The following is a 26,101-nucleotide window of genomic DNA, read 5'->3' as shown; positions in this document are numbered from 1 at the left end:
ATTGTGTAGGCGCATTTAGAACGGGTTCTGGCGATCTAACTGACGCGTTTTTCGACAGCACAGCTTCGTTCCAATGTTGTTGTTCATTATCGGGTCTTGTCTTGTACCTCTCTCTACCCTCCCTCCCTCTCTTCCCGATTTGGCCTCCATGTCAACAAATGCCCCGTCGACGCACATACGATCCTGTTAGATGCAGTGGACGCGCAGCCACTGACCAGGCGGGAATTCTATCTAACTTAAAATTATGAGGACTTGCCCCGCTCCCAGGAAGGGAAAAAACTGGCTTACATGCAGCAAGTTTAATGCGGCCCCCTGCACAGAACTGCAGTAGGAAAAGCAGACAGACAGTCAGTCCAGAGCAGGCAAATCACCATTCATGCGTGCACTGCTACATTGACGCAGAGCCAACAATTATTGGTAATAAGGGAGAATCTGTTTTAATGAGTCAAGAAACCGGCCTGGTGAGTAAAAAAAGGCCGGTCTGGCTCCTCATTGGGGTGGTGAAGCATATCACATTTGCTGCCCGTCCTTTGTTGGCCTCTTGTATCGTCTACTGTTGTGTATTGGGCCCGTCTCACTCAATGTGCTACTGATCTTGATCTTGTATCGCTTTCACCTCTGACGAGGCCTCTACTACATACTCCGTCCTCCGTACAGTCCTGGACAAATGAAGGGTATTGGGTCTTCCAATGTCATGACTGTCAGAGACTTTAGTGAGTGTTGAGACCCCACGTGTGCCCATGTGGATGGAGTAGTTCCTGCTTAAGATATGTGGGTACCGTATGTACCCCAAGAAGGCAACGGGGCCCACGAGTTCAGGATGTTTCATCTCAGCTACAGGGATCATCTGTTTCAGCCATCGGAGCTAGGACGTTAATGGTCTACGTCCCCAATAACACCCAGTTTTGTGATTCCGAGCCCTTATTGGCTAATGGTATTATTCCCTTATTACCTAGGTATGATACAGTGCTCGGTGCTCGCATCGTCCCTATCAGTCAACGATGCGGCCGTCCGTCCGTAGATGAACTTCACTGGTAGTAAACATGTGCCTCCGGGTTCGGTGGGGCTGAGCCGAATCTCGGATCGTACTCTTCATAATGAAGAGACCCGGCCTCGCGAGATTCCTCCCGCAAAGAACGCCGTAGGATACCCTCGCTGTCCCGTGGTCGTTCGTGGGCCAACGAGATTGTGATATTCCCGGGTCCATAGTGGGTGCTAGAATAGCCCATTTCACGATACTCGAGCCGTCCCGGGCCGGCATATGCGGCCTCCATCTCGCGTCTGACCGGCCTGCGAATCAAATACTCGCCCTCGGCATCACGCATCCTGACTAGTTCGTACGTTTCCACCTATTGGACGCGTGCCTGTTCTCTACGCATACCCGCTTCATCCACATATCCGTCTGCGCTGGGGTTACGAAGGATCTGTTCAGCTCGCTCTCCTGTTAGATGATTCCGCGACGTGCCATCAAGGCGCATATGTTCAATCGCCGTGTCATGCACTGTCAAAACTGGCCCAGCGATTCGACCTTCATTATAGCTTGGTGTCAGAGCTGACGAGGTATAGAATGCTTGCTCCTGGTGAGGCTGAGAACTTGGCTCTCGGTAGTGTATGGCCTGTAGACGATCACCTTCTCTGGCATTGCTTGGTGGTGATGTGCGTTCGTACGACGCAAACCCCGAATGCATGGCCTGACTGGCAGGGCGTACCAAAGCGACTGGTTGGCTGATGCGCACATGGTGTGGTTCGTAAATAGGTTGCCGATCGTACATCGCCACTCTCCCCGTCACATTAGGATCTGAACAAGTTTGTTGGTTCAAATGCGACTCCAGGCCAGCAAACAGGTCGTCGCCAGGCTCTGTCTCCACTGTCCTAGATGCAGTCCACGGATCGTTGTGAGCCCCTGTCTGTATTGGCCTTGGCGAACGAGATAGCTTCACAACCCGCTTTGCCATTTGGCTCGTCCCTCCGCTCCTTGGGCTGTTTCTTTTCTCTTCTTTACGTACACCAGGCGTTGAGGCTAACTGCGCAGCTTCTCGGCGTTCAGCGGCCCACATTGCCCGGATAGCTTCCTCTTGGCGCGACTCCTCGGCTTCTGCCTCTCCATCCCTTTCGTCATGGCTGGTGCGTCCGATTTTGACCGCAGCGTCATTGGACTTGGCATCGCCCTTCCGCTTTGAACTACTGTGGTTGGGGCCCTTTCGCTTCTCTTTGAAGCCATATTTCCGGTCGCGGCTCCTCCCATGCAACTCTTGTTTGGGAGTTATGGATGGTCTGGCGCCATAACCAGGTGACGAGTTTAATGGTGCCCCTGGTTGAGGCGGGTGTGAGATCGGGAGGACCTGGCGTTCCTGGTCATGCTTATTCTGGGCTAGGGCATATCTGTTTTCCGGGAGCAGGGTTGTGTCATAACGACTTGCCGTATGAATGTACCCAGCACCACCTGTCACAGAGGGTGATGCCGTGACTGTGTTGCCAGACCCCTCATGGTGGGTGCCAGTTACAGTAGGGGGTTGGCCTTCAGTGCCAATCCATTCCGAGCCTGTCTCAATCACTGCTGGAGGCTGGCGGTAAGGGAACGATACCATAAGACCTGGAAATGCTTCAGTGACCAGGGCCTCTTTCTGAGCATTCATTCCAGACAGGTTTTGCAGACCACTCAGGTCAGGAACATGTATCATATCCACTGTCCAATCAAGGAAGGGTGCGCCGGCACCTTGAAAGGGGTCGACGTGGTTTTGTTGGAAATGATTCGCCAATTGTGGCAGCGAAAAAGTTCTCAGCTCAACTTCAGCCCCGTCATCAGGATGTAAATGGCAAGCCTTGCACTTTAACCCGTTGATATTGCGAACAGGCCGCATGTCTTTCTTGTTCGAGAGCCCGTCAATGAACATTGCCAAAGGAGGGCTCTCGGAAAATCGTGATCTGTACCGTTTGGTCAAATGAAAGATAACGATAGAGACCCGAATGTTTCCCGGTAGGTTCCTCAAACTCGTCAAAGCCATCCAAACATCGCGCGAATTGAAGGCCAAATCGTCAAGCTGTGCGCGAATTTTGTCTTCTGAATAGAGATCATAAGTAATATGACTTCCTTGGTACACGCCAAAGTTATTCTCGTACGGACTAGGGAAATTCTGTTGTTGCTGAAAAGATGATGTCATAGGCGGCAAATGCTGCTGAGGTACTATTGGCCGCTCGAAGGAGGTATGGTAGGATGCATTATAAGATGGCGGGATTGGAAATGGTGGCTGAGGTGCTGGATATTGAGGATAATGTGAGTGCTGCTGGCTTCCATAGTCAGGTCGATATGGAGGAGCTCCGTAACCCAGAGCGCCTTGAAGAGGGAACGGATGGGGTTGAGGAAAGTTATTAGTTGGCGGTTGCGCTGGATACTGTTGTTGGTAGATCCCTGGGTATGTAGTAGGCGTACTAGTCGCAGGTTTCGTGGGCTTGGAAAGAGGATCAGGGTGAAACGGAGGAGTTGCAGGCCATTCGGATCTCCAATAGACAACTATGTTTCCCTGACTCAGGGAGCTTGTATGTTTGGCGGCATAGTGTTGAATGACTCCTTCGAACCCATACGCCTTCGAGTTCCCGTCACATCCGTTGCAGAGAAACAGCTCCTTTCGATAAGATTCTGTAAGTGGCTTGATCTTCACTTCGAAGAGCCATTTCATATTCTCCAGGGTCAGTTTCTGCGTAAAGGGCCCCTCGGGCGGATCACGTGTCGGCTCTTGACCAGCAGCACGGGCAGCAACTGCGTCCTTGGCCACCTCCGCATAGAATCTCTTCCGGACGTACAATAACACATCGGCGGCAAACTTAGGGCAGCTGTCCTTCTTGACTTTGTGACCATCATGCCAGGCGTTCTTGATGGTTTCATCGGCATATTCCGAGACCGTCGCTCGCAGATGTGCCTGGGCATCATCCCAGTCCTTATCGACAAGTTCTTTCGATTCACGGTGCGCCCCATTCGCATCGCGACGATCTTCCGCCTTCACTCGAGTATCGGTTGAATGAGCTTTAAGTCTCTGATCCTGTGAAGCTCGTATTTCTGCATCCTCTCGTTGTGAGAGCAAACGCGGTTTCAAGAGATCCCACGCGTTGCTATCTAGGGGTTGGATGATTTGAAGAGCAGCTTGGAACGATGGTATGTGTGCCAAGACATTGGCCAGTAGCGGAGGCTCAAGAAGTGCAGCCTGCGTTCTATCTCTAGCCGCCGAGCCGCCTTCAGCTCTTGGATCTCTTCCTGGGTCCTAGAACGGTTTGGCACAGGGCGAGGGAATGGTTCTTGACATAAGTCACAGGTAAGCAGTGGTCAAGGGTAGTTGGAGTAGGTGCGTTTGACTCACTTGGGGCCAAATGTGTGATAGGTTTTGTTAGCGCGTCCGCTGGTACTGTCGTGAAAACCGGAATAGACAGGCCAGTTGATGACTGGACGTTTCCATCTTGGGGGACTTGGTTAGGTGCTCCCAAGGATGTTTCCTCGTGGCTTGTATTGAGTGGGGGCTCAACTTGTGCCTGGTATAGCGTCTTCTGCATTTGAGAAACACCCCCCGAAGACTCCCATTTCTCCCATCGACTTGAATCAGCCCGAAGTTCTTTGCCTCTGTCATCGAGGCCCTTCAGCCATTCTTCTGCAGTAGCCAACCCCATAGTTTTTACTGTGGCAAATTCTTCCTTGAGCTCTTCAACATGTTTCGTATAGAACAACTTGGTAAGTTTTCCATCACTGTGACCATGGCCATTCTGAAGAGCCCCTGGCGATAGTATGTTTGTGTCCTCAGTAAGAAGCACAGAGGGTAGGGCGGGTATGATCAGAGAGGGCGTTAAAGATAATAGTAAGTCAACTTCCTGCAATATGTGTTAGGCCTAAACTCTTCCACGCCAGGTGATACGCACCTTGAGAGACTTGTCAAGAAGGCAGGGCCCACAAGAGCTCACTGCAAACGCCCATATAATGCTAACCCCATGTGCCCCTGGGCCAGAGCGTATCTTCTGATTTGCAATGGCTGGACTTGATGGCCCACGCTTACCACAGAATTGACACTTTCTGCAGCAGGCAAGTCTCCACATTTGTAGTTCAGTATGGTTCCTCAGAGGGGCAGGCATTCTAGGCCAGAATCGTCTTCTTGATATTTGCCATATCACGTCCGGTTTCAGCGTGGAAATTTGACCTTCGCTCGGCACTGAAGGGCGGGTTATGTGCCCAATTACCGTGAGTGAGGTGTTCAGGTAGGAGTGGAAGGCTCTGTTGGTCAATAGGAGGTTACCCAGTTCTCTGGGGGGAACAAAAGTGAAGATATGTTGCCAGATCTCTGCAGGCAACAAAGATCTATCACTTCCGGGAGACGCTGGAGATGCTGACTGTTGCAGCAGAGTATTGGTTAATGTTTCTTCCACCTTGGCTCTTTTAGTCATCTGCTCTGCATTTGGGGCAGGATGCTCATCGTGCGAAGATTTCCTTTTCCTTGTTTCCGAGTTGGTTTCACTCGAGTGATTCACGACAGTAGGATATGAAGCGCCAATAGCATCAGCTATCTTGTGTTGGTCGGAGGAGCTGCGCTCACCGACATCCGTCCCAGACGACATCAGAATGTTAGGACTAGAAGTATCGCCCGACTTGCAGAGGCTGCTGCTGATTTCCATGGTCATTGACTGATCCTCCCTTTCTGCATGAAGGGAAGCAGGGGCAACAACGTCAAACGACGCTTGTTCGCTGGTGCCAACCATCCCGCTGCCGCCGCCCCCGATACCTGCCGGTGTCTAAATCCGACACGAATGAACAGACGCGTCTGAGCTTGACACCTGGGAGGGTGCCAAGCTCCGTGGTGGCAATAGCCAATGGCTATATGTAGCAGAGGACAGACTGATGGAGTGGGTTGACAAAAGACATACAACCGAGATATCCCTAATGAACACTTGTCATAAAGGTAGAAACACTGGTTTGGCCTTGCGATCCAAGCAGGTGCGGGAAATTTCTGGCAAGGCAAGGCACAACTCGTTGCACGAAACAGTTATGGCTCGACTTGACAGGCAGAAAGTGAAGAGTTAAGGGATGAGCTAGCAGGGCTAACAAGAGGACTATTGCTTCAACACAGTGAACATTCCCACGGCTGATGCAATTTCGAATTCACGTTCACCTCTACCTTTGGACGTGAGTTCGGGAGTGACGAGAGGGACTGACTGGGGAAGGAGACTTTGAACATGCATGTCAAGCACTCTGTCTTGCGAGAGAAGGCAACGCTTCGGCAAGCAATAAGCTAAGCTGGTGGGACGTGAGAGCAATCGCTGTCCGTCCAGGCTGTAGTATCGGGCGAAGGCACAGTTTTCCTCTTTCAGATGTCAGAGTGCTTCAAGGATTTGGTTAACAGAGTTATGAGGAGTCGGCAATCAATGGTTATCGCCTTTTCTCCGAGTTGATGTCTTATGAATCGCGATGGTGGTACAGCACTGGGTGATGGTAATTGCACTGAGTGATGGTAATCCATTGGGTCTGAGATGCAAATGTTACTTGCCCATTACCTGAGGGCAGAAAGTTGATCCGAGAGAGCCTCGCTGGACCCACTACCCAAGATCCACCAACTCCCGCATATGCAGTTCCGGCCATTACCGAAGCATAGCATAAAAATAGGAATGCTCATACACAAATATATCAATACATTAATCTTATCACTGTTCTTAAACAACAGAAAAAATTCAATAAATGTTTCTTTTGATATAATTGCTAGTAACTTGATTAAAACCCCATCACGTAATATGACTTAACTGTTTCCTAACTTAATCCGGCCGGAATCAACACGATGTTGAATCATAAGTAGGTATGAAATCAAATGCTACTGAAACATCACGCCTTCAGTCGTTCCATACAACCAAGACTAAGACAAAGACCATTCACCAGGAGTAAGCCAACCACAAGATGGGTACCCCGTTAAACACTGTCGCGGCGGTGAAGGACAATATTGGTAGATTTCTCGCCGGCTGGTCACTCAAAATGTATCAAGCTGGACATATGAAAGAAACAGGGGCAAGTAAAACTAAAGTGAGTATTGCATGCGCCGTTACACTCTTCTGCTTGGCTGCATATTGAAGCGCTGGCCATACCACCCCCACGTGGTTAATGCGGCGTGGTAGAAGAACATCGTTTGCCCAACATCATTGCAGCTTCGCCATCGCTTCTCCATGACGGCTTTCAATTCTCAGGGTGCTGTGCAAGAAGCTTTGGCACTCATTGATCACGCCAGGTTATCTCATCCATCCGGCCCATTACTCTCATGCTTCGTCACTGAGGCACTCAGCCCAACGCTGGCCGCGGAGCATGTATTGGGGACATGCCATACCAGTTGTGATCAAGAGGCCAGTCTTCTTTCACTTGTTTCTGACTGGAAATATGTTGTCGAACCATGTACGGCTTCTTCATGCATTGCGTCCTCTCCCACGCGTTCGACAACGCTGACGGATATTCCCAGTCTCTCTGCATGGCTCTCCTGTGCCGGCACTCGACGCTTCTACCAAGACTGCTATCACCAAGCGAGATGGATTCAGATGCTGTATTACTGGGAAAACCGGCCATCTTTGGGATCCACTGGACGTTGTTTCAATCCTTTCAGTGCCCTCTCGTCTGGCCAACCCCGAGGTACGTGCAATCATCTGGGACGGAGGGTTTCGATAGGAACGCTGATAATTTATGCTCTCTTAGCCCCGGGTCTTCAATATGCTCGGCGCTTTCTTCACTCCGTCATATCGAGACTGGTGGCTTGATTATATTCGACGATTCGAAGACATGAGCCCATGCCATACTCACTGGCTCGTCAGAGGTTCAGCCGCCAGTATCTTTTCCCGGGGAGTTCTAAGGTTGAACAGACTACAACCGTCGATGATTGAAGTATGTTATAAGGATGCGCTCATGTGTCGTCTCTCTGCTGATGCAACACCGAGCAGTACAAGATCGAGCCAATATCAATAGGCAGCCTCGCCGACCCCATCGATCTCGATGGCTCTTATCCGCTTTTAGGTGATCATTCTCGATCAGGGATCACAAGGGTTGATGCCCGTTTTATAGGAACTCACGCGCGACTGGCCCCGAGTATTCGGTGGCTCGATGTAGCCAAATATGCATCTGTGAACAAGCCAACCAGAGCAACCCCTGCGGCCGTTATGGCGAACCAGCGAACTACAGATCGGCATTGCGATTAAAGCCGTGGCCTCTCCCTTACGGGTGCGTTCAGCAGCATATGTCTCGCAGCTTGGCGCATGGTCCCCATCTAGTGTCCGAATAGCGACCTATGTACTACTACAAAGGGCAGGACACCGGATATACGGACACTCTGGTTCCTCCTTTGTTCAAAGACTCCCGTTCGGGCTGTACTTGAAATGTTTGGGCGATACCGATGCCCTACACAACGAGTTCAATGCCGTTCAAATGGTACGCAAATACTCCTCGGTTCCTGTTCCCTGGCCCCTGGATATAGTGTCCAAGTCAGCCAAGTCAAAAGACCAGTTTCATAGCCGCGACATGTATGTTCTCACAACTCGCATACCTGGCGTTCCACTTTCCGATTGCCAGGAAATGCTATCGGACGAAGACATTGCAGATTTTGTAGCACAAATGCAAGACTACCTGACTCAGTTTCGAGCCATTCCTAAGACTGTGAGCCCGGAATATGCCATCTGCAATACTCTTGGTGGGCCTTGCAGAGACTCTCAATACAGGGTGCCAACCCCCTAGGACCCTTCGTGGACGAGGCAAGCTTCAGCCAGTTGCTGCGTAACTCGAATGAGCCAGGTCGCAGAGGGCACAGCAATGTCTTCACGCATGCGGATCTGAACGCGCGGAATATACTGGTTGATACAGTAACTAGGCCGGATGGAACCAGGGGATGGAGGATCATGGGGATTATCGATTGGGAGTTTTCAGGCTACTATCCTGCATATTGGGAGTACACAAAATCATTGTTTGAAGGATTTCGATATACGCAACGATGGCAAGACGCAATGCATGATACTTTTAGGGCATTTGGGGATCTCTCAAAGGAGTATGAGGTGGAGGAGAGGAGTTGGGGGGAAGATGATGGTACCACTTAGATGCTGTATAGATGATATATATGTCTCCTCAGATGCTGCAGGTGCCCGTGACTTGGAGAAACCTGAAGACTTATACCTCTATTGATTACTATATGAGATTCATGTTCATAACGACAAACCAATATGGCATTCAAGGGAATATTACCTGTTACTCAATATGGGCCCTCCACTGTCCCCAATAGTAGCAATAGAGAATAAAGCATGTGCCGTAGCCGAGCATTATACCGGAAGACACGCAAGTTCCGGGCAGGGGGGATGTTGTGTGATCGCGCGTAACTTCCACACGCTTGAAGACGTGATTGGCTGGTGGAGTGGTCAGGCAGCCAATATGCACCTAACTTGGCCTGTTTGGCGGACCTTATCAAGACCCCAGGCAGGCAGGCAGCCGTACGATACCTCCTCAACTGTAAATCGCCCACCGGCTCTCAAAAAAAGGAGAAGAGATCCGCTACCTTCAAGACTGTATTTGCTCAACACTCAAACCATCTTTCTTTTCCCATATATACTACGTCTAACTAAATCCAACTCACTTAAAGCAACTGGCAGAAATAGGTCTTCACCTCTTCACGCCTCACCAACCAGACTCAACTCCCTGCGAACCTCCACCATGGATCTTCCGGTTCAAATAATCCCCCCTAGAACACCTCATACACATACAGTAGTGTTCTTGCATGGGCGTGGAGACCACGCGCAAGACTTCCTATCATCACTACATCACTCACGGGACTCGCGCAAACGGACGCTTCTGGAGTCCTTCCCCTCCTTCCGCTGGGTGTTCCCACAGGCCAAGTCACGGGCATGCGCCGCATTTCCCGGGCAACAGATGACGCAGTGGTTCGACATCTGGAACACTGCCGAGTTTTCGGAGCAAGAAGGCCTGCAAGCGATCGGCTTGCGGGAAAGCGTGACGGGCTTGCGGGCCATTCTGGAGCGCGAGACGGCCATTTTGGGCGGGCGGTGGGATCTCCTCGTCTTGGCTGGGATCAGCCAAGGAGCCGCGACCAGCGTACACACGCTCCTGAACCTGAACTTTCCTCTGGCTACGGGCCAAACGGGAACCCGCCGTCTCGGTGCTTTCCTCGGCTTCTCATGCCGGATGCCCTTTCCCGGAAGGACACTCGCGGACACTAGGAAGGTGCTGGACTTAGAAGACGTCCCTGATCACGATGAGGTCATTCGCAATACTCCCATATTGCTCGAGCATTGCGCTGATGATCCTACTGTATTGGTAGGAGGCGGTCGGAACTTGCGTGATACACTACAGAAATTCGGGGCGCAGGTTGCATGGAGGGAATACCCCCAGGGGGGCCACTGGTTTAACTCGCCGGCCGGGATAGACGATGCTATACAGTTTCTGAGTGCTGTTCTCCACACGCCAACGCCGGCCACGAACTCCTCGGCACAAACCCAGCCCTCGTCGGATGTGATGGACTTGTCGTAATACAATCTAGAGGAAGGAGGGCCGGGTGGATTGACCGATGCCTCCCAGACTACGTATCCCAGCTTGTTCTTGGCAATGGGCTGGAAATGGTTACATGTACCTTCGGATTCAAAAAAAGATACGTACTTCAAGAAAATAATGTGAATTTAGACAGTGGCCAGAAATTGCTCACCCTTTTTACACCGTAGTCAAATACAGGGGAATAATCTATGTCTCTAGGCCCCCTTTCCATGCATAATTATTGCATAAATTACAGTTGATACTTCGTCACGTGCTAATCTAAGATCTGACGGAGCTACTGTAAGCCTGAATCACAAAGTGGTAACAAGCTGCAAACTCCCGTAACACTTTCCCCTGCATGAACAAGAAAGGTTGCCTGACAGAAAGGCAGAGCACGCCGGATGCAGCTAAACCAGATTCCTAACGCAACAATGCATTCCTAATGAAAGAGGCATATATTTGCTCAAGTTGGTAGGTATCCATCCGTTGGGTCCAATCGCTACCAACATGACATATGATACAAAATCCAATCCGATGGTAATTTGTCCAAAACCTATAGCTGCCGGGCTAAGAGGAATTTCGGGCGCGTTGCCAGGTGCTACCCAAAGGGCCAAATGACCCCTCCCCCGCCTTAACCCGCTAGTTTGGACTTTTGAAATTGTACCATGATAATCTCCTCGGGCGGCCCTCTCCATGCGATTTCTTCTACTGTTTTGAAACCCTTATATTGGTCCATTCGTCACGCCCGCGATTTGGTCTTCTGCATTTTATATTATCTCCTTACGTTCTGCTCTCGCTCTTCGCCATCGGTTTTGTGCCGCGTTCCCACAACATAATCAAACATGGCTGCCTTCACAAAGGTCTTCTCGCTCGAGGGCAAGGGGTTGAAGCTCGACACTGCCGACGACCTGGAGGCGCACATCGCCGACCTGAAGTCCATGGAAGATGTCGAGGAGGTGAAGATGCTGGGCAACACTCTTGGTATCGGCGCATGCAAGCGCCTGGGTGAGGTCCTTGCCACCAAGAAGTCGCTCCAGGTAAGAAGAAGCCAATGTTCAATCCGCGTGCCCCTCGCCTAGGCGCAGCCAACGCTAACCGCCTTCTTTCCATCATTCCAGTCTGCGAACCTCGCCGATATCTTCACAGGCCGACTCTTGAACGAGATTCCCGAGGCTTTGTCGTACCTGCTCACATCCATCCTCAACCTGCCGAACCTCCGAACCATCAACCTGAACGACAACGCCTTCGGAGTCAACACTGTCGCTCCCCTCGTCCCCTTCCTGTCGAGCCACGTTCCTTTGCAACACCTCTACCTCAACAACAACGGCCTGGGTCCCCAAGCCGGCATCATTGTCGCCGATGCGCTGTCTGAGCTCCACCGCAAGAAGGAGGCCGCCCGCAAGGAGGGCAAGGACGTTCCCGACCTCGAGACCGTTATTTGCGGCCGCAACCGTCTGGAGAACGGCAGCATGCTTGCCTGGGCAAAGGCCTTCGGTCTCCACAACAAAGTGAAGGAGATCAAGATGGTCCAGAACGGTATCCGTCAAGAGGGCATCTCGCACCTCCTGAGCGAGGGTCTCAACCACACCACCGTGCTGAACGTTCTTGATCTCCAGGACAACACCTTCACCTTAACGGGCGCCAAGGCCTTGTCTAGGGTTGTCTCAAATTGGACTGCGATTCAGGAACTCGGGATCGGCGACTCCCTGCTGGGCGCCAAGGGTGCCGTGCTGCTCGGAAAGGCCCTCGCGCTGGGCCAAAACCCCAAGCTCGAGATCCTGCGCCTGCAGTACAACGACATCACGGCACCTGGCGTCAAGGCATTGGCCGAGGCTGTCAAGGACGGTCTTCCTGCCCTCAAGAAGATCGAGCTGAACGGCAACAAGTTCGAAGAGGAGGACGAGTCGGTATCTGTCCTGAAAGAACTTCTCGAGGCGCGCAAGGAGAAACTCGGCGGTGACGTCGTGGACGAGGATGCCTGGGGTCTCGATAGCCTGAGCGACCTCGAGGAGCTCGACTCGGACGAGGAAGAAGAGGAGGAAGAGGAGGAGAAGGAAGAAGAAGTCGAGCCCGAGAAGAGGGCCGAGAAGCTGGTCAAGGAGGCCGAGGAAGCCCAGGAGGAGCCCACTGTCCAACTCAAGGACAAGGATGTCGATGCCCTGGCTGCCAAGCTGGAGAAGACGAACATCTGAACGTGATTTTGGGGCGTAAGACTAGGGCGCGGATGGGATATATGATGACGAAACATAGAGACCACGATCGATACCCTAGACAGCCACACTGGAGTGGTGTATGGAGAGTAGAAGTTAATGAAAGAACAACTCAACGCATTGGCAACACATAGACAAAAAATGTGACCTGTTCCGGCTAATTCAGAAATGGCGATGTCTCTCATATACTCAGGTGTAAGTAAACGAGTTGTATGCCCCCCACCCCCCCCCTCGCTGGCTATGTACAGATACGCTCTACAGACTCCGCTCAACGTCTATCCTCCCCACCCTCACACACATACGTACACACGCTTCCGTATCGACACAGAGACAGGTGAGTTCCTCCCTATATCTAGTTGTACATTCGCAAGGGGAAACAGAAAGACAACAAACAGAAGTTCAACGAGTTTGAGAGGTGCGAGCCTACATCTCAGAGGCATGGGTTCTTTTTGCCTTTGTGTTTCCCATATTCCGTCCCCCTGATTGAGTGGCTCGCGGTGGGAGATTTATCGACGGCTTTTTTTCTTTTACACGAATACAAGAGGAAGAAGCAGCAGCAATACACAGGATTGTACAGTCCTCCTCTTTCTTTTCCCTAGAATTATAGCACCTCGCCAATAATTTTGGCGGCTTCGCGGTAGGTCTGGAGCAGCTTTTCACACTTTTCGCGCTCCTTTTTGACGGCGTCGTCCTCGTACAGGAGTTCCTCGAAGAGAGACTCCTTGTAGAGCTCACTGACGAGTCGGTTTTGCACCACATCCTTGCTGTGGTTGACGAGGAGGTGCATGACTGCCTTGGGTACCTGGTCGGCAATAGACTCGCGTACAATGTTGAAGTAAGACGAGATCAGTGCCCGAATGAGCTCCGTCTCCATAGCTTCACGATCCGTCAAGGCAGGCTCGGTATTTTCGCTCTGCAAAAAGCATTAGCAAATCGAACTAGCAATCCAATGTTTTCTTTCAACTTACAAAGGGGGTTACGGCATTGAATTCACCAGTCATAGGGGTTTCGGGTTCCCGGATCAGGGATGAAGATAGAGCAGGCCGGTGCTTCTCCTCACGACTTCGAATACTTTGGCTGAAGCTAGGTTCGACGGATTGACTAACGTGTCGCGGCAGGGAAGAGGGCGCCCCGGCACCGCCGGGCGACTGGGCACCGTCTTTGCCAAAGAAGTAAGTCAGGAAGGTGTCCCGTGCACCACCAGGGCCAGGCCTAGATGGCGATGAGGATCTGCCGTTCACCGTCAGGGTTCCGGTGCCGTTTTCACGAACAGCAGGTGACATGCTGCGGGATCCCTTGGTGATCTGCTTCCTAACAGCGCCAGCTTCACCCTTTTCAGTGGCTGCGTCCTCATTATCATCAGGCGTCTCGGCACCGTTGGCCTCGCCTAGCTCCTTTTGCCGCCAACGCTCCCGTCTCTCACGCTCCTCCTGAATTAGTCTTTTCCTTTCCTTGTCTTGCTTGTTGCTTACAACATGGCTCATCGCAGCAGCAGCGCCCAGGAAGTTCGGGTGGTTGGTATTGATATAGGCGCGTTGGATAGATATCAGGGACTCCACGTATGAGGAGGCCGGGCCCAGTCTTTCCCTGAGCAAATCTGACACAACCTCGATCAGCTTAGCTTGTAGTCTTGGGTAACGCGATAGCTCAGTGGAACCGCAAGTGTGGCAAATTTTGATCAGCTCCTCATATACGAGCTCAACACATCGCTGGGACGGGATCTCCAAGAGCTTGATTTGGGGCTTGACAAGAAGATCAAATGCCATTTCTGGAACAAACAGACTAGGCCTAGGCCCAGTCGAGTTGCGGATGGCGGTCCGGATGTCCAAGGCGGAAAGGTTTGAGGTAGGATCGATGGTTTCCAGCGCGCTTCCAAATACCGAGTTAAATATGTAGTAAATTCGAGCACCGCCAGACAACTCCTTAGTGGAGATCTCAGTAGAGGTACCGTCGATAGAGGAGATGAAGCCCGAGGCGAATTTGGTCATGAGTTGAAGAATCATCGAGCCACGATGCTCCTTGCCACTAAAGTGCATGTCGCCATAGCTCGCTAGTTCTTGTTGGGTTTGTCCCATCAATGTGTTGAGTCGCGCCTTGATATCTGGGAGACGTTCCCGAATATGGGTCATCAAAGTCTGATTCAAAGTCTTGGCAAGGAAATGGGTGCCACATCGAGTGGCGATGTTCCGGTAGGCGGGATGATGGCGGAAGAACTCGTTCTCTGCTTTGAGGGCCTCTTCCATGGGCTTGTTGCCCTGAATGTCGTGTTGCGATCGGTTGACGACACCGATGAACCCAAGCTTCAAGGGGTAGACCCGGCCCGACAGGATGTCCAGGGCGTTGGTGCCATGGTCCATCAAGTCCACCTTGGTCAACACTCCGACAGTCCTGCGGCCAAGGGGATCAACGTGCCGCGCAAGCTTCAGCGCTTCCGAGTTGACAATATCTACATTTGCTGGAGACACCGCCAGAATGATACTGTTGGGCTTGGCAATAAACTCCGAGATAAGAGTTCTGGTCTGCTTCTCTATGTCTGCAGGTTGGTCCCCAATAGGGACTTTGGTCAAGCCCGGCAAATCGACCAAGGTCAAATTCAAGACAAAGGGAGAATAAACCTTGAGGTTGATGGGCTGCCTGTTGATTCCCTTGTTGTTGCCAGCCACTCGTGAGGTTTCGCTTTCGATTTCGCGTTTGACATCACCAAAGTCTGTGAACCTCCGGCCCGGGATATGGTGGAACTCTGCCCACTCGGATCGCCTAGCTGCGGATGCGTTTCGGTAAGCGGCATTTGCGTCGGGCTCGGATTCATCCTCGTCGACGTTGATGAGCTGGAGAATAAGTGGTCGGCGTGTGACGATCCCACTTCCTCTGGGCAAGAAATCACGACCGACGATATTTTCCAAGACGGAGGATTTTCCAGCGGACTGGGACCCGACAACGACAATTTGGGGCAGATCGAGACTATCGGAACCAATTGTGTTGAAGACCAAGTCTTGAAGCTGGTTCACAACCCTCAGCAGGTCGTCTCCTAGTGAAGCCATGTTTTGGGACGATGACGCAGCTTTGGCTGCTGTGCTGTGGTGGTGCAGGTTATGAGGCTGCTGGGCGAGAGGAACGACAAGATTCTCGTTCTCGATAGGTAGATCGGAATCTGTTGGCAGTCGAGTGCGGCGCAACAGAAGCGAACGGGCCGTCACGTAGTCGATGTTGATGGAGGGTTTGAATATTGCATGCAGCTCAGGTCACTGCTACGTAGACGGGGGGCCTTGCCAATATTTTTGCCGATAGGTGCAGTTCCCGTAGTCACCCGTTAGAGTTGCCGCAAGAGGATCGGCCTGGTTGTTCCACCACCACACAAGACCTTCAGCGATAAGAGGAAGAGAAAAGTCGAGGAAGCCGGCAGGCGAAGAAGCAAAAAAGGAGAAACAAGGCAATGCGGTCAAAATGTGGTGGGATAGGTCCTTAGCCAGGTTGGAAGGGGAGGAGGTCAAAACCTTCTGGAGGAAAATCGACAACACAGCATTGATCCGAGCCCATGTCGAAAAATTGCCCAGTTTATGCGCCTGTGGTCGGGTTTACTGCAGGATGGCAGGCTGGCCTACCTCTCTTAGCTCTCTACCTTGCCAGCTAGCTGTACCTACATATCTTGCCATACTGGAAGTATACTAGGTGGTTATTACGTGGAAAGGTACATAGCCATTGACCTGGGTGGATGCAGGTATTCGATTGGTAGTTGGTATCCACACCCCCATTAGCTCCCCCCTACCCCCGCAAGCATTGGAATTGTTCGACCGGCTCGCTCATGCGTGCCCGACTCTCACCTGCAATTCATCTCAGCCGCATCGTCCTCTGGTCTATTTGGTCAGCATCCCGGATGGGACGAGTTGAACCATCTCGATCGATGATAGAGGACAGTTCCGGTGGGTTGATTAGGAAACGGCGTCCATAGCCACAAGCCACGGCCAAGAAAGAGCCTGACGGGCGGGCATAGCAAAAGGCGAGTGAGTATCGCACGACCATGGTTTGTCCGTCTGGTATATCTTCCAGGCACTACTCCGTACAGGCAATATAGCCAGCCATAAGTATTTGAATGTTTTGATCGCTACATGTAAGTATCTATTCAGCGAAGTTAGCAACCACACCCTCCAAGAATATCTTCGAAAATACGACAAGCCCAGTCGCCGATTACACGCTCGAGGCTGCGCATTACCCAATGCAGCCAGCCGGTTGCCTTTCATTCGAATTGAACCCGGTCATCCCTTTCGTAGAGCGCTTAAAATAGACGAGGGATACAGGTACGAATCTCTCCATACCGCCGGTGCCCGCGTATCGCGCCGCATGCATTACCATCAGCCCCCCCGGATATGGCTTAGAACTTGCCGAAGCCTGCGCAATGCCGGCATCTCTGGAGGACCGGCTGCATCGGGTTCCCGTGCTGATGCCTCCTCCACCTCCTGCCGGGCCTCGTCTACTAGTGAACCAAGATCACCCCATACCTCATCCGTATAATCTGATAAGACGTGCTGCCATTGATCGATCCAAAGATCTCTGGCCTCAATGGGGTCTGTGACCCCCATGTGGTTACGTAGCTCACTATAGCCCCACCGAGGACTGCTGTCAGTGACGAAGTTGGGGAAGAAATTCAGAATGTTCCAGTCGATGTCATGTTGCCTTGGGTTCTTGGAGTCTTCGTCCGGGAACAGAGCTCGTCTCAATGCTGCTGCTTCATCCGGAGACAAAGCAACATCGGTTTCATCCAGTCCGGCAACCGAGTTGTAGTCGGTACTGTCCAAGAGCTTTACTACGTCCATGCCATCTCTCTGGGCATGTTCCGCCATGGAGGGTGTTTTGAGGAGAGCAAGGTTGTTGCTTAAGCTATATTCTATACTGCTTTGGTGCTGAGTCGGAGGAAATGTCGATAGTTGCGTGTTTTCCCCATCTAAGAACGCAGAAAAGGCAGCTTCTTGCGACGCAACATGCTCTTCCACATGGGCCGATTTGAACGACGCACCGAGTTTCGTATGGACTGCTGGTGGCCCCATCCCCGATGCTGCAACATCTGGAGGGATGATGCTCTGGCTTGAGCGTCCGGCCTTGCTTGCGGGAGCTATGCTGTTCAGATCACTTGGGCCGGGCAGATTCCGAACCACATCTCTTGTTAAAGCAACAGCAGAATCGAGTATTCGTGTCGTGATCGAGTTATCTGAGGATGGCCCGTCACTCTCATAGCTTTTCTCCTCTGGATGAGAAGTTGCTTCAGTTGCCTTGCCTTTCCCTTTTGAGTTGGAACCCATATCTCCATAGCCCTTTGCAGATCTAGCCTCTCCAGGGTTCATGGTGAGGGAAAACCGCGGTCAGGAATCTTGACGTGAGGATAGTTACTACTGGGGACGGGGCAGTGTCGTTGCACTTATAGAGGATTGGAAGATGAGGGCATGCGACCAGGAACTCTAGGTATAGAGTGACACCACAATGGCCCAAGCCTTACTAGATCGCAAAGCTATGCAACTTATGTCTTTAGTTGTAGAAAAGCATTGCCGACACGAGTGTTCGTTCATTTTGGAGACGAACCTACTCGGTAATGTCTCTTTGCTTATATAATCACATGACAGGCATATCATAACCTCGGGCTAGGTTCAAGGATGCTACGATCTCCATGTGGGTGCTCTCGAGTGCAGAACGATAACAACAGTATACGAATATGTTGATGTTTAGTAGTTGAATATTTCGCTTCACCCCGACGATCTATATTTATAGTGATGTTATCTAATGAGTCGAGGCCCATTTGGTTGAACATCGAGCCATCCTTGTTGAAATGTTTCTTGTCCCGCTCTCCGCTAATAGCAGTACAGTGTACGGTAGAACAATAGCATTGCACTAACAGTAAACAGCGTACATCGGTAAGTAGAGAAGCCGACCTTGTGCTCGAGTTAAGACTGATTCCTTGTACATAGGTATGCGTGCCACGTCACGTCACGTGCCCACCCTCTTCTCTTGGTGAGAGAGAACAACGAGATCCGGATCCGGACCGGCGACCAAGATTGGCTGGATGCATCAACAAAGACCTGGCTACCTAACGGTCAGCAGGCGCTTTGACTGGAGCCAGCAGTGTTCAGCCTCGGATGCCACCTGGACCAGTCAGGTCGTTGTAGAATAGGACGAGGAAGACGTCGTCGGCTCGGAAGGCAGAGGGAGCACCTAAATAAGCTCTGCGCGATAGGTGCGATGCGGCATTATGTCATTACATATCGAGTCCAACACGGACCAGGCATGAAGGCCTGTAGTTGCTCCCCTCTGAGGTTAGACTCTTGGGAGGTATATCTATGTAAGCACAAGGAAGTAACATAACGTCTGGATAATAAACTAATTAATTGTCACAAAATCAAGCCTTTTGCCCAGAAGCACGTCCACTCTAAAACTCGATGGGATTGGTATTGCACCATCTGTTAAACTAGATGCATATTGTGTTGGAACACTCTAACCTAGGTCTCGAACCACTGAAGTGTGTTAGTTGGTGTACATGCATAAAACAGTAATAGAATGCGCCGACTCGCGGGGCAGAATGCATAGGGTTGCTTGCCTTAGGTAATAAATAATAAGACTCTTTGGGAGTTGCAACTGAGAGGTCAAGTCTCGAGATTCCGCCATGAGTGTTTAGGTAGGTCGTATTATTGAAATTGTCAATCTCAACATCGTGGATTTTGCAACTTTGTTGATGACGATTGAGAGCCCTGTCAAGTTGGAAATAGCATAGTGGGGCGGGACAGATTGAATGGATTTGAACAAGCATTATCTTGAACATTGTGGTGGTGGTGGCAGTAAGTGAGTGGTGCACGCAAAGGTGCTCTGCTCTGCTCAAGTGCTGCCGCAAGTATTGAGGTAAGGTTGGTGGTACTTAGGTACAAGGCTGGACTGGGCTCAATGAGCTGGGCTGGGATCAATCCCTACCACCCAGACCAGACTCCAGTCTCAACTGTCTGGCGTGCTCTGCTCCCGCCCTCTCAGGTAATCAAAGCCATCCATTGATGGCACGGTCACTGTTGCTGCTACACCTTAACCTTAGGCTCTTCATTCACTCTTGCCCGCCTAGGTCGTAACGTCGTCCTTGTACATGTCCAATCCCAACCCAAGAAACATCGTCACAATCACTGTCACCATTCCAGCCCTGCGACTTACCCTTACCTAGTAATCGTCAGACTTTTTCTTCATCACATATCCCATCTCTGCTGCCCGCTGACGCTTCGTTTGCGCCCTTGCCCACCACCGCCGCCCGCCCCCAAAACCCACCCCGCTACCTCCTGGAGAAGCCTTGCCCTCCCGCACCACCAAAGACATTCTCCAGCTTGCCACATTTCGAATCCCCGTATACCACGCCCAGCAGGAGTGCAGCAAAGATGGCTCTTGATGAACAGGGGCCGACTTGGAAGTTCACCCAGTATGTCCCTTCTCGTCGCACCCAACGCTGCCTCGGAGCTGGCTAAACTGACTGCTCCTCCTATCCTAGGTGTTTCGGAGACAAGGGAGATGTGGAAGACATCACAGAAGGTACGTTGCTCTTCCTCCTCCCATCCTAGCCCATCTAAAGCTTTTGGGCCCGCATGCTGACGGCGCAACGTAGCCGATATTATCTCGACTGTGGAGTTCGACCACACAGGCAACTATCTGGCAACAGGAGACAAAGGCGGACGGGTAGTGCTATTCGAGAGGAATGAAACGGTCAGTTCCTACCTACAATGCCAGAAGCCATCGTCGTTCCGCCAGGCACAAGACACCCCGCACCGGCGCTGGGGCTCCCATCTCTTATCGTGACCTTGTTCCGACTCTAACGGCCTGCAGAAAAAAAACGTGCGAATACAAGTTCCATACTGAATTCCAGTCGCACGAGCCCGAGTTCGACTACTTGAAGTCGCTAGAGATCGAAGAGAAGATCAACAAGATCAAATGGTGTCGCCGCCAGAACGCCTCACACTACCTACTGTCAACAAATGACAAGACGATTAAGTTATGGAAGGTCTTCGAGAAGTCACTGAAGGTCGTAGCTGAGAATAATCTATCACACGACCTTACACCCGGCAATGCTCTGGGTGCGGGAGGCGGAGCTCCGCGTGCCAGCCCAGGCCTCACTCATTTCAAGAATGCCGAGGATTTGAAGCTTCCGCGCCTGACCCATCACGATACTGTCGTGGCCGCTGTACCTCGGCGCACCTACGCAAATGCCCATGCGTACCACATCAACAGCATCTCTGTCAACAGCGACGGAGAGACGTTCATAAGCAGTGATGATCTTCGCATCAATCTTTGGAATCTCAATATACAGGACCAGAGCTTCAACATCGTGGACATCAAACCGGCGAACATGGAAGAGCTGACTGAGGTCATCACTGCAGCCGAGTTCCACCCCACCAGTTGCAATTGGTTCATGTATGCAAGCTCGAAAGGCACTATCAAACTCGCCGATATGCGTGAAAGCGCTCTCTGTGACCAGCACGCTAAACGTACGTCAACCGGCCCCGTGGTCTTTGTGTGAAGTGTTTTTGACAGTAGTGCAGTTTCGAGCAAGAGGAAGACCCCTCGTCGCGATCTTTCTTCTCAGAGATCATTTCGTCCATCTCAGATGTTCGCTTCTCACATGATGGGCGATACATACTCTCGCGAGACTATCTGACGGTCAAGATATGGGACGTTAACATGGAGCGCCAGCCGGTCAAGACCATTCCCATCCACGAGCACCTTCGTCCACGTTTGTGTGATACGTACGAGAACGACAGTATATTCGACAAGTTCGAGGTGGTTTTCTCGGGAGACGCCAAGAATGTCATGACGGGCAGCTACAACAATAACTTCATGATCTATCCCTCCGATCCTGAGAAGGAAACAGAAGTTGTCTTACAGGCAGATAAGTCAGCTTTCAAGGCGAAGAAGGTCGGCGTGGCCACCCTATCAACTCATCCACTAGCCCGACAGCGAACGGCGGCAAGAAGAACGGGTCTCGCGCTGGCAGCCCGGCGGGTGCTCAGGGTCAGCGCATGCGGAAGAAGACGGACGCCGACCAGATCGATTTCAACAAGAAGATCCTGCACATGAGCTGGCACCCATTCGAAGACAGCATAGCAATCGCTGCAACCAACAACGTAAGTCCCGCTGTTTCACTCCGTATGAGGCGATCCCACAGTTTCGTTATGCTTACAGCGTCCACCAGCTTTTCGTTTTCTCGGCGCTCTAGAAATCCCAATGGCGCGGGATAGACCCATCCCACATAAGATAGGCTTTGTTCCTGCCGGTGTGGGTTCTCTTGGCTTCAGCGAGAGCAGCTCAACATTGTTGTGCCTTGTTGGTCGCCCAGAGACATCTCTGTGTCTTCCTCACAGAGATCCATGGGTCTTTGAATTTGGTGCTGTACGGGCCATGCTGGTGCCTTGATCAACAGATGGCTACTCCGAGGGTGTCATTTGCATCAGTGGGTGTCTGGTTACCGAGCAAGGACGCTTATGAGCCCAATGCATGGTATCTTACTGGAGATGCATATGACAGGTTGGCTTTACAATTCAGCCTACGGTGTTCAGGGGGTGATGCATCTGCATTGGTGTGAGCCTCCGGCAGGGGCAGGTATCGGACTGGTCGCAACAAGCACCAGGCGCCGTTGAGTTGGTGACAAGAAATGCATACCACATCATAGACATTACAGACAAGCATGCAAGACAAACTACGACTTTATCAAGTGCTGTGTATATCAAGTGCGACTGTGTGATGTCTGCGTCTCCGTTGCGAGGCCCGGAAGGAAGTTGAGAGGGAGCTTGATTAATCGAGCTCTGGCCCTTGGGTGATACGCCCATAAGACTGTAGTACCAAAAGCAAGGTTGCAACACAAACTACACCTTATGCATAATACATAGGTAGTAAGGACGGACATACAATTGGGTAAGTATGCAGTACAGAGGTAAGGTTAGGCAGTAGGGGTAGGAGGGCTTGAAAGAAGTGGTGGTAAGTCGACCCAAGGTGTGGGATACATGTATTTTTGGCAGCGCTGACACATTAGGTAAGGTAGCCCCTAGGCAGCCCTGTAGCGGCGGGCCGATCGCTGGACCATAGCACATCTCCAGGGGTCCTTGTCCATGCCCATGCGCGCCTATCGCCCAAGATCCGTGTCAGGACGCGAAAGACCATTCCATTAGTGGACAACGCCAAAGATGGCCTTGGTATCGGCAAATCGAGCCGTTTTGACATGCATCGCATTCTACAAATCCAATACATGCCTGGACGTAACCCGGTGCTTCCCCTACCTAGAAGTACATATCAAGTCAGGGGGAGGCAAGGTGGAAGAGAGTGGCATCAATATAATCCCTGTTGCTACAAGTATTGAACTAATTGTGCACCTGCCTTCCCCTAACCTACCACTTACCTTACATTGATACATCAATGTACGTGCTTGCTGCATACCTCCTCCTCTACCTACACATAGGCATAATGAATACGGACGAGCTGGCAGGCAGTCCCAAAATGGGGTTAGGCGTGGTGGTTTGGTTTATGGAAGGGTAACATCCGAGCCTTGAACGAACAAAACATGTGCTAGAGCAAATGATCAAGGAAAACTAAATTGTTCTTTGCCCTGACCACCCGTCTCCCCCTTCTGTTACAGGTTACAATCTCTTCTTCTGGAATGCGCCCAAGTATAGACCACACGAATTGCGGCTCCCTTTTTCCTCATTGGCTAAGTTACCCCTACGAGCGAGCGGGCGTATTCTTTCTTGTGTTGAGTGTTGCTCAAACGTCCTTGTCGCGGTGCCCGCGCTGTCCAGGCTTGTGGGGTTTACATCCCACGTGTCAAGTTATCCCGACAGGAATCTGCTGACTGGACTGAACTGACATTCCTCCCGTCACTCAACCTCCCTCCACTACATCCACATGACGCCCCGATCGACTGCTCGGAAGCGCCAAACCCTGCGAGACTCGCATGCTGCGCAGAGCAATGGCGCTCCTCTAACTCCCAAGGTCATCAACGCCGGGCCGTCCCTCGAGCAGGCCGAGCGGTACGGCATACACGACCAGCGTCCGACTCGCTCCAAAATCATGGCTCTCGCAGGCCGCATCTTCATCGAAACCATTCCGCAATGGCTGGCCATCGGGGTTATGCTGGGCCTGATTTTCGGGGGCTGCTGCTCAAATGTAAGGAGTTGAATGCCTTGTCGCGATTGCTGGGCAATGAACGCGTGTGGTGTGCTAATACGGTTCCATACAGGTGTTCGCTTTGGAAGCAATCATCAAGTGAGTATCGTCCTGTCTCTCGGCGCCAGCGTGCAAGCTTCTATAGCCAGCTCACAGCTAACGTTTCCAACTATCAGGATCGAACCAGCTAGCGGTACGAGAATGTCCAAGTTCGGGTCGATTTTGAGATACTAACATGCTTGAAGGGACGCTTCTGACGTTTGTCCAATTTCTCTTCGTTGCTGTGACCGGTTACGTATCGCAATTCGACTCGACGCGCCCGCCGTTTTTCCTCACGCCGAACCGAGTGCCTATACGCCGCTGGCTCATCAACATCGTTTTGTTCTTCAGCATCAACGTGCTCAACAACCATGCCTTCAGCTACGACATATCTGTACCAGTTCACATTATCCTACGCTCCGGCGGCAGCATTACAACCATGATAGCTGGGAGTTTGTGGGGCAAGAAATATTCTCGCATTCAGATTGTAGCGGTGCTCCTGTTGACTGTCGGCGTCATCATGGCCGCTTGGTCGGATTCGCAGACCAAGGTAAGTGATAGGTGGCATTTTCCTCCTTCAATGACGTTGCTAAGTTTGTGAGAAGGACACGGCGTCAGGGGATTCCCACAGCTCCGCGCCCAGTTTCAGTACCGGGCTTGTCATTCTGTTCGTCGCACAGGTCATGTCGGCCATCATGGGGCTATACACTGAAGAGACGTACAAAAAATACGGCCCGCATTGGAAGGAGAACCTCTTCTACTCGCATCTACTGTCGCTGCCACTCTTCCTGCCCTTTATGCCATCACTGTATAGACAATTTCTGCGGCTCGCCAACAGCGCCCCTTGACATTGCCTGGTTACGCAGAACAGCTGTCTGCTGTTTCCAACCTCTCGGAGGCCATGCGTGCCAACATTAAGAGTATCCAGATACCTAGTCAGGTGGTCTACCTGGCACTGAATGTCCTGACTCAGTACGCCTGCATTCGCGGAGTCAACCTTCTTGCGGCAGCTTCCTCAGCACTCACCGTCACGATTGTTCTTAACATCAGGAAACTTGTCAGTCTACTGCTGAGCATTTGGCTTTTCGGCAATAGGCTTGCGCCTGGAACCCTGTTAGGGGCTGTGGTAGTGTTCTCTGCCGGTGCACTGTATTCGTTGGATGGCAAGAAGAAGGCTCCTTCGGCCAGGCCCAAGTCAACCGCGGTGCCCAGTACGAAAGAGGGCTGAGGCCTCGTCCAGGGAGATGTGTTCCACGGTTTGCAAAACAAAGTTATACATACGTAGAAGCTGTCAAACCACGAATACATTACGGGGCTTTCTATATACTTGTCCTGAGAGCGAACTGCCCAATCCAGATGTGACTTGGCTTGTAGATGTCGGATGTCGTATTAAGCAGTTTGCCTTTTTCAGCCCATGTCAAAGTGGCGCGGGTCTATTGGTTGGCGCTTTGAACTTTCGCTTGCCTGGCTTTCGGGACGGGAAACGGGACGGATGACGGGTTCAGGTGTCTGCCCCTCCATACAGACCAGACCCGTCACACCGTATATATCCATGCCACCACCAGCACAGCACCACTGTTACACGGTCCTCTTGGCGAAGAAAACCGACGTAATGGGTGCCTGACAGCCAGCGCTAGTTTACGACCGCGGGGGGGGAGGGGGGGGAGCTTAAGTCGTCGGGTCGTATTTGATTAAACTTGCATAGGATGGACAACATATTTAGTACATACATAGTAGGTGCCGGCTCTCCGATTGATCAGGCCGAAAAAGGGTTTCTTTCTTGGTGTGTACCTAAAGAGAACTTTAGACTTAAGCTACAGACTAAAAAATAAAGCGCAGAAGCGAGGGATAGAGACTAGAGTCAGTCATCCCTAGTTGAAGGACGATACTGGAATAGCACTTGATCGATCTGGCTTTCCTTTGATGCAAGTACCTCTACCTACCATCCGATCATTCAACTCGGTTGATTCCAACATTCAACGCTCTCGAGCTCCCGTCGCACCGCGGTTGCATCATTGCCTCGCCAAACAATGCCTTGTAAGTGCACTTGTGTCTCTCTTTCGAGTCGCAATTTACCCCGCCATACCATAGACTTGCCGTACACATGCTATGGCTATGCCATGTCTGAGCGAATCCCCAACACCTGCACAGGTACGAGCTGCTA

The 26,101-nt window shown here is 51.6% G+C and overlaps 7 protein-coding genes across 7 annotated transcripts; 4 read left to right on the top strand and 3 right to left on the bottom strand.

Moving 5' to 3' along the window:
• Nucleotides 1-1,028: 1,028 nt before the first annotated feature.
• PG994_010839 (uncharacterized protein) lies at nt 1,029-5,733 on the bottom strand (the record flags this gene model as incomplete). The annotated part of the gene is made up of 4 exons (XM_066862248.1): nt 1,029-1,330; nt 1,382-4,256; nt 4,306-4,854; nt 5,218-5,733. The coding sequence occupies 4 exons, from the start codon at nt 5,731-5,733 to the stop codon at nt 1,029-1,031; spliced, it is 4,242 nt and encodes a 1,413-aa protein (XP_066711358.1).
• Nucleotides 5,734-9,691: 3,958 nt separating this feature from the next.
• PG994_010838 (uncharacterized protein) lies at nt 9,692-10,525 on the top strand (the record flags this gene model as incomplete). Its single annotated transcript, XM_066862247.1, has 1 exon — nt 9,692-10,525. One exon carries the CDS (start codon nt 9,692-9,694, stop codon nt 10,523-10,525), a length of 834 nt encoding a protein of 277 aa, XP_066711357.1.
• An 842-nt stretch (nt 10,526-11,367) lies between these two features.
• On the top strand, nt 11,368-12,717 carry PG994_010837 (RNI-like protein; the record flags this gene model as incomplete). The annotated part of the gene is made up of 2 exons (XM_066862246.1): nt 11,368-11,562; nt 11,644-12,717. 2 exons carry the CDS (start codon nt 11,368-11,370, stop codon nt 12,715-12,717), a joined length of 1,269 nt encoding a protein of 422 aa, XP_066711356.1.
• Nucleotides 12,718-13,336: 619 nt separating this feature from the next.
• PG994_010836 (Dynamin central region) lies at nt 13,337-15,776 on the bottom strand (the record flags this gene model as incomplete). The annotated part of the gene is made up of 2 exons (XM_066862245.1): nt 13,337-13,648; nt 13,704-15,776. The coding sequence occupies 2 exons, from the start codon at nt 15,774-15,776 to the stop codon at nt 13,337-13,339; spliced, it is 2,385 nt and encodes a 794-aa protein (XP_066711355.1).
• A 1,308-nt stretch (nt 15,777-17,084) lies between these two features.
• PG994_010835 (uncharacterized protein) lies at nt 17,085-18,071 on the bottom strand (the record flags this gene model as incomplete). The annotated part of the gene is made up of 1 exon (XM_066862244.1): nt 17,085-18,071. The coding sequence occupies one exon, from the start codon at nt 18,069-18,071 to the stop codon at nt 17,085-17,087; it is 987 nt and encodes a 328-aa protein (XP_066711354.1).
• A 2,058-nt stretch (nt 18,072-20,129) lies between these two features.
• Nucleotides 20,130-21,819, top strand: PG994_010834 (uncharacterized protein; the record flags this gene model as incomplete). Its single annotated transcript, XM_066862243.1, has 5 exons — nt 20,130-20,170; nt 20,240-20,280; nt 20,354-20,451; nt 20,504-21,230; nt 21,329-21,819. 5 exons carry the CDS (start codon nt 20,130-20,132, stop codon nt 21,817-21,819), a joined length of 1,398 nt encoding a protein of 465 aa, XP_066711353.1.
• Nucleotides 21,820-23,637: 1,818 nt separating this feature from the next.
• PG994_010833 (upd-c transporter) lies at nt 23,638-25,165 on the top strand (the record flags this gene model as incomplete). Its single annotated transcript, XM_066862242.1, has 5 exons — nt 23,638-23,898; nt 23,972-23,997; nt 24,075-24,091; nt 24,144-24,487; nt 24,752-25,165. The coding sequence occupies 5 exons, from the start codon at nt 23,638-23,640 to the stop codon at nt 25,163-25,165; spliced, it is 1,062 nt and encodes a 353-aa protein (XP_066711352.1).
• Nucleotides 25,166-26,101: the final 936 nt, after the last annotated feature.

Source organism: Apiospora phragmitis (genome assembly GCF_038363925.1).
Source record: "Apiospora phragmitis strain CBS 135458 chromosome Unknown utg000010l:1.0-9815664.0:1.0-9183399.0, whole genome shotgun sequence".
In the NCBI taxonomy this organism is placed as follows: Eukaryota; Fungi; Ascomycota; class Sordariomycetes; order Amphisphaeriales; family Apiosporaceae; genus Apiospora; species Apiospora phragmitis.
Note: the sequence above shows the minus strand (reverse complement) of the source record. Positions and strands in the feature narration are given on the sequence as shown.